General features: G+C 35.7%; 1 protein-coding gene across 1 annotated transcript; it reads right to left on the bottom strand.

The window, feature by feature from the left end:
- Positions 1-2108: 2108 nt before the first annotated feature.
- On the bottom strand, positions 2109-14817 carry LOC132110050 (uncharacterized). Its single transcript, XM_059516635.1, has 3 exons — positions 14538-14817; positions 7609-7769; positions 2109-3089 (listed from the first exon to the last, which is right to left on the bottom strand). Exons 1-3 carry the CDS (start codon positions 14551-14553, stop codon positions 2229-2231), a joined length of 1038 nt encoding a protein of 345 aa, XP_059372618.1. The 5' UTR covers positions 14554-14817; the 3' UTR covers positions 2109-2228.
- Between the last annotated feature and the right edge of the window lie 2074 nt (positions 14818-16891).

The raw sequence follows: 16891 nt of genomic DNA, 5'->3' as shown, positions 1-16891 counted from the left end.
CTGACCCCAAATTACTGACCTGTAGTGTACATTGTTATTACAAAATATTTATATTTTAAAAACATAGCTTCTTTTTTACTTTTTATTCATCAAAGTATCCTAAAAAAGTATCACGTTCTGAAAAAATATTAAGCAGCAGAACTGTTTCCAGCTTTGATAATGAATCATCATATAAGAATGATTTCTAAAGGATCGTGTGATAAAGATCCTAAAAATTCAGCTTTGCATCACAGAAATAAATGATAATTTAAAGTATAATACATTTAAAAACAATTATTTTAAATTGTAATAATATATCACAATATTACTGTTTTTTCTGTATTTTTGATCAAATAAACGCAGGCTTGATGAGCAGAAGAAACTTCTTTCAAAAACATTAAAAATAGTAATGTTTCCAAACTTTTGGTCTGTACTGTATATATATATATATACCATGGTACATTTCCAAAAAACATTGTATTATTATACTTTTTTTGTATCACAGATTCTCGGAGGTACACTGGGGTTTCAAATAAATACCTTGGTATATTATTACATACTGTGGTATTTACGTAACACCCCAATAAATCTTCAAGAACGCTTGTGGGACTGAATGGCTACTATTTTCATATACTATGGTATTTGCATGTAATCCTAGACTACTTTACTACTATTACCATGATACCATACCCAAAAACACAACCCTTTTATACCGTATCTTGAGAAATACCATGGTATTACGTTTTTACCATATTCACTTAACCATGGAATGTACATAATACCCAATGTTTCTAGAAAAATACCACGGTATTACTATTTTACAATAAAAAAAATAAACAAAACAAAAAACCGTATTACCATTGTTCAATGCTTAAAAACATAGTAATGCAAAAGTACTTTTAAATATACCATGGTACTAAATTATGACCTTGTTCACATACCATGGCATTGTTTCTATAAAAAAATACCATAATATTACCATTGTACATTTCCAGAAAACCTAATATCACCATGGTACCATGCCTAAAAAATATTAGGAAGCTTTGTATAATATTCTTTCAGATGTTTCCTTTTCTGTCGGCACACACGCCATCTGAACATCAGATTTGTGCATGTGTTTCCAAATGTGTAGGAGTGTGTTTGTGTGTCTGGAAAAAGACGAGTCAGTGTCAGTGAGGCAGCAAAAAAACTCTCCATTGTTTCTTTGATTATGCCACATTTCCTCCACTTTTGCCCGTTGACCCTTTCATTGCTGCATGACGCCGAGCGTGATTCACTTTCCTTCTGCTGAATCACGTCTGGCTCTCTCAAAGAGCGCTCTCTTCCCTTCGTCCGTGACGTACTGGTGGCTCGTTTGGTGATTTAGTGCAAAGCGTGACCATCTGAGATCCTCAGATCTCCATCCACAGAGCGTGAATCAGTCTGTGCCCAAACCTAGCGAGCTGGTCTCCCCACGCAGATTTCACAACAGGTTCAGTTCAGTCACGCACATTAGCAACCGGTCCAACAGAGAACTGAATGGTTTGAAAGTGACTTATGTGTGAATTGTGCTATATATAATAAACACAACTCTTTTCATACACTGCATGTGTGACCCTGGAGCACAAAAACTGTCATAAGTAGCACATGTATATATTTGTAGCAATAGCCAACAATACATTGCATGGGTCAAAATTATAAATTTTTCTTCTATGCCAAAAATCATTAGGATATTAAATAAAGATCATGTTCCTTGAAGATATTTTGTAAGTTCCCTACCATAAATATATCAAAACTTAATTTTTTATTAATAATACACATGGCTGAGAACTTCATTTGGACAATTTTAAAGACTATTTGCATACTTTACTATAAGTTAGGAGTGGATCATTTTATTATTTGTTTGCCGTTCACGCAACAGTAATTTATTACTGTAATAATTTTCATTAGTAAGCATTGCTATCTGATAAGTCTTGTGCTCTTATGAATGTTTTAGCATGACTTTGTGAAAGAATTGAAGTAGCCTGGCTTCCTCCATGGCCTATATTTGCATATTTGCCACATTTCATTCTGTAACCTACTTGTTATACAGATCACTTCATTTTGCCATTAATTCTATCAATTCAAGATTTTTAGCTGCTAAAAAAAATACTAGTGTTCTAATCATTTTGGCCACCACTGTACATCGCAATTAATTTTTTTTTTATGGTTTGTGAAATTTTGTTTTAAAGGCAGCTCGCTAGGTTTTGAAGCAAAGCCGTTGTTGGGTCTCAAACGCGCTGAAGTCGTTTCTTCAGTCTGGTGAAGTCTTTGGCGGATCTCCACAGCCAGCTCTGCAGCTCTCTTAGTACCCAGAATCCCTCCACTTTCCGTGAGAAGTCATTCGACGCGGGACGAGACGACAACACAGGGGTCGCCAGCAAAGTGTGAACCTCCGCGGTCGACCCGCCGTACTGATAAAGCAGCGAGAGAGGAGCGAGTCCGGCGTGAGTGGACCGAGCAGCTCGACGATGCTGTAGAGACGTCGCTGAAAAGAGCACAGGCTGCTTTACGAATGTGTAGTTCGTGTTGAGTTTTAGGATCGGCTCTTCATCCACGCTCAACAGTCTTCTCCGTTTCCCCCATCTCTCCATTCCTTCCTCTTTCTCTCTCTCCTCTCTGGCAGCCCAGCTCACTCCTTCTTTTCTCCGTCCTCTCCTTCCTCTCTTCAGATCCGCCCGAGTCGTTCCCTCTCTGGCGGCCTGAGGCTCATAACTCCGCAGAGGAGCAGGGCTGTTCTGAAACTGTGAGGAGAGAAGTGGGGCGTATCCTTGAGCGGGCGTGGAGGGCGGGAGGCTGGGGTAGCCCAGGGCGTTCATCAGACCGGATATGGAGCCGAGCAGCCCGCTGAGGCCGGAGCAGAAGTGCATGAGTGAGCTCTGGAGATACGGACACAGGGTGGAGCGCGCCAGCTCCCTAACAGCACACAGGAGCACGCTGTACGCCCGCTGGTTCTGTGCCAGACGGGCGCCGTTCTCCAGCCCTCGCCACAGATCCACCCGCGTCGCAGCGCTGGGCACAGACAGAGAGGAGCTGTTGGGTCGTGGAGGAGAGAATCCAGGATCGCTGAACGGAGGCCCCAGATAGGACAGCTGAAGAAAAGACAACATATTAGAATTATTCATTTTTCATTTTATATTTCGGTGCATTCTGAAATACCCCCAGCAGTCCGTAATTATTGCATCTTTGTCGCCATCTCTGTTTGAAACCTGCAATTGCAGTTCTTTTGCAGAATTATTTTATTAACGCGGGTCGTGCTCCGGCATGGCTCTAGCGTGGATGAATCTAATGTTTCGAGGAGTACGTGTGGCACTGAACAAGTAAGCTACAAGTCTGACACTTTTGTTCTGACCAACTGAGGAAAAAAGCATTACAGTAAATTACGCTACAATGGTGATTAAATGTAACGATTGGTTAGTTCGCATCACATAAAAATGTGCAAATTATTATTACTGTTATACTTTGTTCTCAAATCGTTCATGTTAACAACATGTATGTAGTGTGTTTTAGTGTTACTTGTAGTAAAGTTACTCTAATTCTTACACCATTCGAATTTTAAATCAAGAAATAGTTTTAACCCAAAAAGCTAATTATTCTCTCTTCAAACTGATTGTCTTTAAAATTTTGTGTAATCCCACGTAGGCTATCTGTAATCAGATGCACATTTAAAACTGAAATATAATCTAATTTCAGTCACTTGTGTTTTATAAACACAATTTTTGGATTACAATCCGCCATCAAAATGATACACTTAATGAATCCAGCTGCTGTGAGAAAAGGCTATAAAGGAAGGCTACTTTTTTAACCAACAAAAGTAACCGACTGTAGTTTTAATCAAACACATCTGATTCAGATCATCAGCTCATTAGTGGTGACTCCAAGACCTGAAACGGGTCAGACAAAGGAGACATGCAAAATATGCAGCGTTTAGGGGTTAATGACCACTGTTCTAGTGCACTCTTAAAGGGACAGTTCACCCAGAAATAAAAACTCTGTCATCATTTACTCATCCTCCAATTGTTCCAAACCTGTATGAGTTTCTTTCTTCTGCTGAACCCCACCCCATATTGAAAACCAAAGTTCATATGATTTATTTTTGTAAGGAAAATGCTCTCTAGTGCAGGGTTTCTCAAATCTTGCCCTGGAGGTCCAATGTGCTGCCAACTTTAGCTCCAACCCTGATCAAAGTCACATGTCTGTGATTTTCTAATGATCCCAAAGACACTGATTGGCATTGATTAGCATGCTCAGGTGTGTTTGATTAGGGTTAGAGCTAAACTCTGCAGGAAAGTGGATCTCGAGGTCCAGATCTGAGGATCCCTGATCTAGAGTAAAATTTTGCAATTACTAGTTAACATCTCGCAAATGAGACATAAACTCAGAGATTTGAGTTATAAAGTCAGATTTTTCTTGAGATATAGGGTCTTGTAACTGTACGAAAATAGTCTTTTTTCCAATGAGTTAGAAATATATAACTTGTAATTGCGAGTTAATTTAATGCAATTCTGCGAGATGCAAACTTTGCAATTTTTATTTTTTATTTTTTAATTCAGTGGCAGAAACATGCCACTGAATTAAAAATTCTTTACTGATTGAGAATGTTCTTTTAAATAGTACATGCATCAGTCCTTTTGAGAAAGAAGCAGATTAGTTGATGCTGGTTCTTTGTATTTCTTTTGTTGGCCTGTTAGGGATAGTTCCACCCAAAAATGAGCATTCTGTCATCGTTTACTAACCCTCAAGTTGAGCCAAACCTGTATGACTTTGTTTTGTGGGACATGAAGAAGACACAATGGAAAATAAATAGTAACCAAAAAACGATTTACTTACCAACATGCTTCAGAACATCTTCTTTTATGTTCCACTGAAGAAATAAAGTCATACGGGTTTGAAACTTCATGATTTGATTTCAGGTTTTTGATTGGACTTGGCGTTTCATTCAAAGTGGAGGCACATGAGCGCAAGTTTTTAGGAGTTTAAGTTCAATAAATGATCAGAGAATTCTGGATGCATGACCAGAGAGAAGTCTGTCATTTAACTGGAAGATCCAGCTATGACATTTGAACTAAAAATCACGGTAAAACTTTAGTTTTTTGGACCAATTCTCACTATTAATTAGTTGCTTATTAACATGCATGTCACTAGCATATTGGTTGTTTATTTATAAAGCACATTAATGTCTTAATCTTTTTATCTTTTAATCCACCCCATGACTAATCTTAACAGCTACCTTACTATTAATAACCATCAAATTAGGAGTTTATCGAGGCTAAAGTCAAACCCCAAACTAAAGTGGGAGCAGCATCGGAGATGAGTTGTTCATTTCCATTGCATGCCAACTTTAAGTTAAATAAAAGCTATTTAAAATAAGGATAAGCCCTGATGTGTTCCTCCACAAAGATCTGTTTTCAATAGCAAGTAAACACATAAATACAGTGCATACAACTACTATCAAACAATGTACACAGGTATCTATACACCATACTAGACAAAAAGTAGGTGAGATACTTGTTTTCTAATATTCTTGAATCAGGAAGCATTTACATGACAAGTTGAATTACTAAAGATATTATGTCTTGTTTCCCAGAGGTGGAAAGTAACGAATTACATTTACTCGCGTTACTGTAATTGAGTAGCTTTTTTGTGTACTAATACTTTTTAAAGTAATTTTTTAAATCTGTAATTTTACTTTTACTTAAGTATATTTTGTTTAAAGTATTGTACTTCGCTACATTTTAAAACACATTAATTACTGAGTAAAAAAAAAAAAAAAAAATCGCTCCCTGGAAACTTCGTCAGAAAATAATGGGCAGGAGGGCACACTGGCGCTAAAATCACAAGAAAGATGCAGACGGTCAAAACAGGCGTTAGTGATGCAGACACCGCTGAAAACGAAACCCCGTCATATTCTGAAGTTGAACTCGAAGGAAATGAAGTGAACCCCTGGCCATATGTATGCTCTATTATGCAGTGTAAGCTGTACTTGCCTAGGAAGACCAAACTAGCAGCTTATAAAATCTCGACAAAACATCAACCCTGCGCAAGAATGTAGAGGTAAGCTAAATAATTGCATCGTTGCATTGGTGGTTAAAATGAAGCTTTGACATTTTAGCAAGAGGTTTTGCACAAATTAGCCAAAAAGACAGTGGTGAGGAGTGTGCTATATATATCGTCTGTGATAATATCATAATTTTTGTTTTAATGATATGCGCGCGCATTTATAGTGCGTTCTTTCACTGTGTGATTCAGTCTCCTAAAATGCATTTAGAATGATCACAAAATTGAAGATATAGGGGCAGAACAATTCACATATTTATATAATTTCATATATTAAATCAAAATCACACAAAGAATGCCATCGTTTCCTCCAAAAATCATCATGAATATATACATACATATATATATATATATATAACAGTTCAGTAAACAAGTTAATTAAGAGACTTGCGTTTTAGACACCATATTGCCTTTTTTAGCTCTATTTCTACAACAGAAAATAATTTCAAACACAGCCACCAAAGCACAGTTTTGCGTCTCTGAGCAACGTGACAGTGTTTCGTTCCTGAATGAATCAACCGTTTAAATGATTCGGTTCAATCGCAATGACTCACTTATTAACAGTGACAAGCTGACACATACTGGCCATTTTAATTTCACATTTAAAGTATCTTTTGATTTTTTTTTTATAATTAATTTCTTATCATTTCAAATGAGTATTCAACATTTTATGTCTTGTATATCAAAACATTATTCATGCATTTGTAACTGCAGGTTAAATGCATTCTTGTCCTGCACTAAACAGTGTAATACATCTAAATGCCACTTCCAATGAATCTTCTGCATTTCCTCTGCATTAAAAGATGAGTTTGTTGATACTAATTTGCCTGGTAACAGCCCAAATGTTTTATTATTCTAAATAACTGATTCCTTTAATTAAAAACAACTAGTTTGAGATTAATAGACCTATCCCAGGTGTGTCAAACTCAGTTCCTGGAGGGTTGTAGCCCTGCAGAGTTTAGTTCTAACCCTGCTCCAGCACACATATCATGTAGTTTTCAAATAAACCTAAATGATTAGATTAGCTGGATCAGGTGTGTTTAATTAGGGTTATATCTAAACTGTGCAGGACTGTGGCCCTCCAGGAACTGAGTTTGACACCCTTGGCCTGTCCCATTTTTGACTCCCTCCCACTGTTAAAATGTAATTAAGTAATTTTTACTCTGAGTAAATTTTAGATGAGCTACTTTTTACTTTTACTTGAGTAGATTTTTAGACTGGTACTTTTACTTGTACTTAAGTAAAATTTCATTAATGTAATGGTACTTTTACTTGAGTAGAATATTTTTGTACTCTTTCCACCTCTGTTGTTTCCTGAAAACATTATCCAAATAGATATCCAATAGATATTTATACTAGAAAACAAGACACAAATACTAAGGAAGTAAATCATTTTTTTGCAGTGTAATCAAAACTATATGCATTCAGGAGATAAAAACTCTGGGAAGGGCATTGACAGGAAAACATCAATAAACAAAAGCATCCCATTTATCGTCTCACACACACACACACACACACACACACACACACACACACACACACAGAGTGACTCACGTAAGTGTCTCTGATCTCCTTCAGCTGGTGGTCCAGGTATTTGGTCAGCTCGTATGTCCTCTCGATGGAGCTCCTCTCGTTGGACAGGATGAGCGTGCGGTCCAGCACCTGAGCGAACCCGACTGCAGCCGCCAACAACAGCAGCACCGCCACCTGATCGACTGAAAACATGGCGTTCACTGCATGCACAACTCAACATTTCATGTGCATGTCTCTTTTTTAGAGCGTTTCTGTTCACGCATTTCATGAGATGCATTAATAATGCTGTCATTTCTTAAAAATCCTCCACTGAGGACTGTGATATCGTTTGAGGAATAGCAGCAAGTGGAGAAAATCTGTCTGTAATCAGCTCTGGGTAAATGTTTGGCTTCTAAGCCTTCACACAAATTATGGCGTGTCATTTTAGTGAATTTTTGTAATATGGTGGTTTCAGCTGTAATTCTTTTGAGGTATTCAAAGGAAAATAGTTAGTGTTATGTTATGCTTTGATCGTAGAGGTTTAATTTCATGCAGCTTTATCTGGCACTGCTTCTGCGACCGCCTCTGTTTATAGAGAAGTTCTGCACAGGATTATTAAAGGGAATTATGTTCATATTGGGTCGTAAAAAGTTGTGCCTTACTTCAGTATTTTAATGCATTTTGTTAATTGTGAGCAATTCATTCATGCATTTTTAAAAAATGATGAAATTTGTTTAATCCAAATATCAAGTCCCCGCCCTACTTTTTTTGATAATCTCATTTCCTCAGATGTGTCACAATAAGGAAGAAAAGATCTGATGCTACTTGTGTTTCATCATGACTTTGAGAATCCATGAGCCCATTTTATGATCGCAATAAATACATTGACCCCAATTCTATTTGATTATACAAGCAACACTAAAATTTCGTAAATAACAAAAAAAATCATTTAAATAACAGCATTTTGAATTTGAGTTATTTTTGCAAAAAACTAACTATTTACATGATTCACTAATATTTGACAAACTGAAAGTGTCATACCTTTCCCTTTCATTTTTAATAATTTGACAGACAGCACTTTCTCTCTCTCTGTGTGTGTGTCTGTGTGTGTGTGTTTTCCTTTTTTTTTTTTGAGCTCAGGGGCATGAGTGTGTGTGTGTGGTCCTCTGCTCTAAGACGTGTTTTTGTTTTGGAGTGTGTGTGTGTGTGTGTGTGTTGTTTTGGATGATGTGTATATACATGCCTGTACACAGACCAGTGCATTTGTTACATTGGGTGTTGAGCGCGAGTGTGTGTGAATGCGTCCATCCAGAGACCCTTTTAGACCTGAAATCACACTGAGAAAATGTGAGCAAATGAGCACGAGCCTCTGAAGTGGTGAAAGGGTCACGCAGTGCTCCTATTATGAGCCTCGGGGAGTCATCCGGCACAAACACATCTCACATCGTGTCTCTGTTCCCTTTCTTTTTGTGTGTCATGCATTCAGAGAACATGGCAGAGATGTGTAATTACTTGTTTGAGGCATTGTGTTTTCAGCAGGTGTGAAATATGTGCGCCTCCTCCCCTACGCTTCCTCTTTTCATCTCTGTTCTTCTCCTCTTCTTGAACCTCTCATCCATTTTTCCTCAATCCTTTCTTCTCCCCGTTTTTTTTTTTATGGCTGTCACACATTGTTTTCTCCTCATATCCCCCCTGTCAAGTTTTCCAGGTTGTTTTTCACCTTCTCACACACACACCCAGGTTTCCTCCCTTTCTTTAAGTGGTTTATCTCTTTTTTGCCCCCCGGCCAAAATAACAACAGCTTATTAACCTCGATTAGCTCTGGCAGTTTTTCTTTTCAGAGCTGTTCCTTTCTTTTCTCTCTCTGATTCGCTCATTCTTCTTCTCATCTAAAACTCTTAGCTAAAGCACACACTGATCCTGACACACCTTTTCCTCAACACAAGTTCACGATGATCATCCAAGAAGTGGAAGAGTTTAGCAGTGCATCTTCAAAATCCTGATCCGACGCAACATTAAAACATCAGATCCGCTGAAATCTTCCATTAAAGTCGTAGAAACATTGACTGACATCTTATTCTTATTAGAACGGTCTTTTGTTCCAGTGCATAACTGGATAAGAGCACCCCGAGGAACGTTTTATTGCTCCAAGGTTTCTCTTTCAGAGCTCAGAAGACTCGGTTTTGGTTCATTAAAGCTTTAAGATCGTCTCAAATGCTTCTGCTACTATATTTCTGAAGAGAAATGGTAATAGACAACTGCAAACGTGTCGTATATAAATAAAGGTTGTTTACTGGCATCAATGGCTTTAACATCTCTCCATTTGATGAACAAAAATGTGGTTCTTAGATGTTTCACATGCTTTTATAAATGATTCCTTTTAAGAAAATGTACTGAAAAATCCTTAAAAGTGGTCAAAACTGCTCTTCTATGGATTTCACTGCAAAAAAAAAAAAAAAGTTTGAGAGCTTTAAAATAATGTTGATTTTTTTTTTTTTTAGTTCATATTGAGATCTCTGGATTTTGGTCCAGACTGATTTATTTTGATCATTTCTGAAAAAAAATTAAAATTAAAATGACAAATTTAAAAAAAGTTAAACTCTTTAATATTGAATTTTTTTGGGTCTGTGAAGAACCTTTAATATGCATAAATCCTTGTCATTGGACAAAAGATTCTTTAAATCTTCACACCAGTAATTGTTCGTTTGTGAACTGATCAAGTTCTTTGAGGAACCAAAAATGGTTCTTTAATGGCATCACCCAGTTTTTAAACATGTTCAGGCTCTTTTTCTCCGAAAACAACTGGAGAGGCAAATGCAACTGAATTTTTTTTTCTTTCTTATGAAAGTAGGCACCCCTCATTTTTTCCAAACAAATTTCAAAACAAATATTAATATTTAAAAATCCAAAGCCATTGGTTGAATGTCACCGGGCAGAAATCATAACTGTGACTGCTCAGAAAACTCACAGCACATCTTACATCTTTTTACAACATGTTCTTATCTTTCAGTTTGAGCAGAGATAAAAGTGGTGTTTCTTAGCAAACACAGATAATTAAACTCTGAAAGAATGTTCTCCTCTCTCGTTGCTTATTTGGATGTGAGCACAACAGCTCAAAAACAGAGCACTGGCATATTTACATAACCCCTGAAACAAGTCCCCCGCGACTTTATTGAATAACAGCGGCTTTCATTAGGACAGATCTGTGTGTGTGTGTGTGTGTGTGTGTCTCCTGCAGCTGGCAGCAATGATATGATGTCAAATCGGTATATCAGTCACTTGCTGTCTTTCTCTCCGCCTCACACACATGCACACGTAGACCCTCGCTTTCCGTCTTCTGACTGATTTGTTGCCTCTGTGTTAACACTAAACAGACGAGCCTCCGAGGCTCCAGTCAACAATACCAAGAATTCAGCATTATGGTGCAATATCATAAAACATGTTCCCTTCTATCACATCATATAAAGTTATATTGCCCATATGATGGGCTGGTCAGCACAAAGAGCCAGTCTTTCATATTCATGAGCGAGTGTGTGTGTGTGTTTGTGGAGGGGTCAGGGTCATGTTGTGTGTCTGTGTACAGTTAAAGTAGAGATTTATGTGCAGTCTGCACTCAATCAAACATGCATTCCTTCACTGACTAGACACACACACACACATGCATGGCACTAGATGGATGTTAGAATATAAATGCATCTTTAAACACATGAGGGACATCCGGCGATTGTTTCTAGATGCATCAGACCACGTCTAAGTGTCTCATTCATTCACACACTCCGTGATCTCTCTGTGGAAATTTAGTTTGAATTTTAAATGGATGGAAGTTGGCCTGAAATGTTGTGGGCTTTGCCAAAGACCTTCAGAACAAAGAAGGAATGGACAATAAAACCTGTGCTAGGAGAAAAATCCTCACTTTCCCTGAACTTTCTGTCTAGAAATGAAGGTTCTTTATTGGCTCTGATGGTTGGAAGAAGCTTTAACATTCATGAAATCTTTCCATTGCACTAAAGGTTCTTTACAAAATAGGTTTCGGAATGCGATAGAAGAACCATTTAAGTTCTCTAAAGAACCTTTCAACAAACAGATGCTAAAATAACCTTTTCTTTTTCTTAGTACATTTTAATAATCTAAAGAACCTTTTTTCCTCTTTGAAGAAGCTTTTGTGCAGCTGAAAGATTCTGTGGGTGTTAAAGGTTCTTCATGGATCCGTCAATGACAATTTTTAAGAGTTTTTTATTGGTAAATATTCTTTAGATAAGTAAAAAGGAAAATTCACTGAAAGGTTCTTTATTTTATTGATGGTTCCCACGAAGAAACAAATTATGGAATCTTTCAAATTCATGGAAAGGTTTTGTGCAAAAAAACCTGGAAAAAGTAGAAAAAGTTTCTTTATTATTAAATTACAAAACAACAACAACAACAATAATAATAAAAATATATATTTTAAGAACTGTTCAATGAAAGGTTCTTTAGGGAACCAGAAAATGTTCTTCTATAAAATGAAGATTCTTTATTGACAGGGATGGATTAAAATGTAACAATTTTCTTGATATTACACACTTAAACAAACAAACAAACAAATATCAAATTTTTACCCAGCGACTGGGTTTGTCCATACTTTAAACAACCCAACTTTTTTTAGAGTACACAAAGATTGTTTGTAGTATTATAAATGTTCTTTACATTTTTAAAATGTTCTTTTCATTACAAAAAATGTTTCTTTTAGGAACAGTTTACTGAAAGGTTCTTTAGGGAATTCTTTATTGACTGATGATTTCATGAAGAAACTTCTCACAAAAGATTGTTTAGAGCAGAAAATGTTCTTTAGATTATTAAATATATATATATATATATATATATATATATATATATATATATATAGTTATAAGTATTTTTAGGACCGTTCACTGAAATGTTCTTTATTTCATCAATGGTTCCTCGAGGAACCTTTAACAAATTCTGGAATTTGGAATATTCACACTAATAAAAAAACTATTCACTGTTCACAGAAAGGTTCTGCAGCAATAATAATAATTAAAAATAAAACTTTTGAAGCCTTCATTTGTAAGAGTTCACATACAGTTATCTTCTTCTCGTGCCTTTTTCATTTTTTTTCTGTTCAGTTCTGATGCACTATATCTTTTTTAAATGATCTCTTCCCTCCTCTTCTCTCTTGACTCAAGTTTCTCATTTAACATCGTCCGACTCTTGGAAATACATACGGCAGAATGAAGAGCAGTCCTATCTGCACGTCCAGTCTGGAAGATCAAGGAACTCAAACCGTTTGAGATGGAAAGCAAGAAAGAAAGAAAGAGAGAAGAGGGAGAACGAAAGGGGCTTGGTGAGGCGAGGGGCCATGTTAATTTGGGAAAAATGTAAACAGCATGTGTAACTGTTCAAACCGTGACCGACTCATTTTATATCATTCCCCTGTGCTCCCTCGCTCCTTTCTCTTTTAGAGGGAATCTGGGCTGCGTTAGCCCTCTTTCCTTTCCTCCATCACTCCATCCCTCTCTTTCTCCTTAAGCCCTGCACTTCCTAAAGCTCTTCATCCCTCCACCTCTCTCTCTCTTCTTCCCTAATCTGGCTCTCTTGTCCGCTTCTTCGTGTGAATTAAACTGCACATGCACAGGGCTCTGTGACATGATAATAGTTTGGGGCTTTTTTTCTGAATCCATCTGTGTGAGTTTGAGTGTATTTGCAGTTTGTGCTGTGTGTGATTGCTGTGATAGATGCGTGTGGGGCAAAATGAACTGTAACGGGGAAAGAGAATGTGTGTGTGTGTGTGTGAACAGACTGCTCTGCTGCTTTGTTTAGGCGTAAATCGCATCATTTCGTCACACACTCTTCCTCCTTTTCACAGACATGCATGGCTCCCTGAAGACAGGTGCTGTGTGTGTGTGTGTGTGTGTGTGTGTGTGTGTGTGTGTGTGTGCGTTTAGACCCTGACTAACTTGAATCATGTACATTCTCATATCAGTGTCTGTTAACAAGACAGGGGTGAGTTAGCTCTATGGAGTGAAGAAGAACTCGTCTTAGTGTGTGTGTGTGTGTGTGTGTGTGTGTTCATGTGAGGAGCAGATTTATCAAAATGTGCTCCGAAATGTAGTAAAAAAAAAAGCACTTTAAAAGGACATTTGAAAAAAATCTTGTATTTGAAAGGCTCATTAATAATGTGTTGCTTTCTGAAATCAACAGGTTTAACACTGATATTTACTGATATTTTAGGAAATGCTTTGTGCTTTGGACAGTGCTTTGTTATAAATGTATATTTTAGTGAGAAAATCTTTTATTTTTATTCATAGTAATTACATTTTAAACTGTTTTTAAGAACAACCTAAAACGTGCATTTGTCTCTTCTAACTCTTTGTCATGTAATATGTTCAACTCAATATGTTCAAATCTCATTACAAAGTATTAGTTTTAATACTTAAATATAGCTTATATCAGTCTCGCGCACGCGTATGCATATGCAAATAAAAATAATTAAGGAAGACTTTTAGGGTCAATATTTCAATCGATTATTAGACATGAAATGTTAAAGGCATCTAAACTAAACAAGAGCCGTTAACTCACTTTAACGAAACAGACTTGCTTTGCAGCACAGACTGCTATAGGCCTCTCAAACTCGAAGCAGTTTTTCAGAGAATTTCATAGATTTTATTTTGTCAACAGGTAATTTTTTATTTATTATTATTATTATTATTAATTTTTTATAGAATAGAAGTCAAACTATTCATAAGAGAACTAATGGCTGAATCACTAGCCCATATTTTCACATTGCAAACAAATTTACGCGCACATGCACAAAAACAGTAACAGCCTAATAAAAATAATAATAATAATAAACTATGAGTTAAAGCTCAGAGAAAAACTCGGAAATGTATATATAAATTATAAGCTGATAGAATAATGATGCTAATAATATTAATAATAATAAATTAATCAGAGTTAACTGTGAAAAGCCTTACCTTTCCAGCGAAGCATGTTCAGGTTCAGATCCGTTTCTTCTTTCTGAAGTCTGAAGAGTTCTGGATGAAATAAGACCGAGCCCGTTATTTTCGCGCGCGCTGTCCGGTGCTTTAATAAACTCTCCCAAAACTTCTTGATTAGCCTTTGCCTGGAGTTATAAATACAGAGAGGAGAATATGTGTAGAGTGAATTATAAAGAGAGAGTGTGTGATATCCAGGTATCCTCAGTGTGTCTGAGACTCAGTGAGTGATTTCTACACATGCACCTCTCTTTCTCTCTTTCTCTCTTTCTCCTCCTCTTCAGTGATTCACTGTTGATTCATCTCCTCTGAAGTGAAGGACCCTGCCACGAGACTCGGAAACCACAGAGCTGGGAGGAATTACACTTCTGACAGAGATTTCATCATTCCTCCAATTGTTTTCTCACCAAGTGCATGCCTTGTATTATTTTTTTCTCAGATTATGTGACTCAATTATAATTCGTCGTTGAGTAATTCATTCAGAACGGACCGTGTTTGGTGTGTGTGTGTGTGTGTGTGTGTGTGTTTGACCCAGTCTCTGCTCGTCTATGCGTCACTCCTCTGGTATTGCGTTTATTGACAGTGAGATTATTGAGGTTGTGTGTTTAACACATGCGTGGGTTTATTTCAGAGGCGTGCTGAGAGAATAAGAGCTTCATCTGACCGCGTGACATGAACAGAAGAGGAAGGATTAACACTGGGATTATTGCATAACTCTTCTGAGTCTGTGATGTTTGATTGATTGCTGTCAGATCAAGTTTGATCGGATGAATCGTGATGCTGGCGTCCTCTGCTGTTTAACAGCGGGACCTTCAGTCAAACCTGTCTATAACAGGCTGATAATAACTTTTAGATTATTATCCCTTTAACTGTATGCTTATATTGTTTTATTAAAAGCAGAAGCGAAAATCTAAAGTCGGGTTTATTTATTTAGTTTGCTATGGCGGGACAAAAAAATAAATAAAAAAACAAAATAAAAAATGTACATTAACACGATGTTAAAGATAATGCATGTACACACGAGAGACAATAAATGCAAACTTCAAATATTTTGAATTTAATGAATTATTATTTATATTAATAGTTTATATTAATAATAATATAGTAGTAATAATATTGTTTATATATGTTAATATAATGCAATTAATAATAATATGTTAACATGATAGCATTTTTTAAAACATGTTTTTAATAAGTTTATTTATTACGTTCGCCTATATTTATGATCATAATCATAATGTATGCATAATATTGTTATCTTCATATGGTTCTGTCTCTCACTTGCTATATAGACAATAAACACTGGCTTTATTTTCATATTATTATTATTATTGATATTTAATTACATATTTCATCCATATTATATTTAATATTAATAATATAATTGAAATCTTTTAAACATGTTTTAAGATATTTAAGTAATGTATATTTTTTCGTTATATAGGATCATAATATGGTTATAAATGCATTATATAACAGGTTCTCTTTATAGCCATGTATATAAAATAAACATAAACTAAACATTGTAATTGAATGCTTTTTTGGAAAAATGAATAAATATTCCATATTTTTCCACTGCGAGACAATTTAAAAAATCTAAGAAAAATAAAGTACATATACAGGAGAGATATACACATATACACTTTATTTTTAGATTCAAATATTCATTCAAATATTTAGAATTGAATTAATTAATAGTTACTATTTTACAGCCTATAATATAATGATATAACATTAACAATATTTCTATATAATAATACAATTATTAATAATATATCAATGGTAACATTTTAATCTTTTGTGTTTAATATATTAGTTTCATGTATTTTTATTTCGTTATATTTACGATCATGATATAATTATAATACATGCATAATGTGGTTCTCTTCGTAAATAGCCTAGCCATACAATAAGGACAGACAATAAATATGCAATAAATATTTTTTTATATAATTTGATATTTATTAATATATTTTAATGTTTAATATTAATAATAACATTTTAATATTTTAAACATGCGTTTTAACTCGTTATATTTACGGTAATAATATGGTTATAATATATGCATAACATAGCAGGTTATCTCTATAACCATAAATATTAAATGAACGTTATAGTAGCTATAATGTTTTTTTAAACCGTCTATAGATCGCTACAGTAGTAATTACACAAATAAAAACGTTTTGTCAATTCTACAGCCCAATTTTTTTTATATACATTTCTAAACTTCTTAGAAGTTTTTGTGTGCGTGTGTGTGTGTATCCGAATAAATACAAAAGAAAAAATATTGAAAACGTCTGGAAAACGTGCTCGTGACCCTTCAACACTTCTTC

This window comes from Carassius carassius, chromosome 29 (assembly GCF_963082965.1).
Source record: "Carassius carassius chromosome 29, fCarCar2.1, whole genome shotgun sequence".
NCBI classification, from domain to species: domain Eukaryota; kingdom Metazoa; phylum Chordata; class Actinopteri; order Cypriniformes; family Cyprinidae; genus Carassius; species Carassius carassius.
Note: the sequence above shows the minus strand (reverse complement) of the source record. Positions and strands in the feature narration are given on the sequence as shown.

Coding starts and splice junctions, on each gene's coding strand:
- LOC132110050 (XM_059516635.1), bottom strand. Junction 3,090..7,608: donor AGGAGATCAGAGACACTTAC/GTGAGTCACTCT, acceptor TCTTTTCTTCAG/CTGTCCTATCTGGGGCCTCC.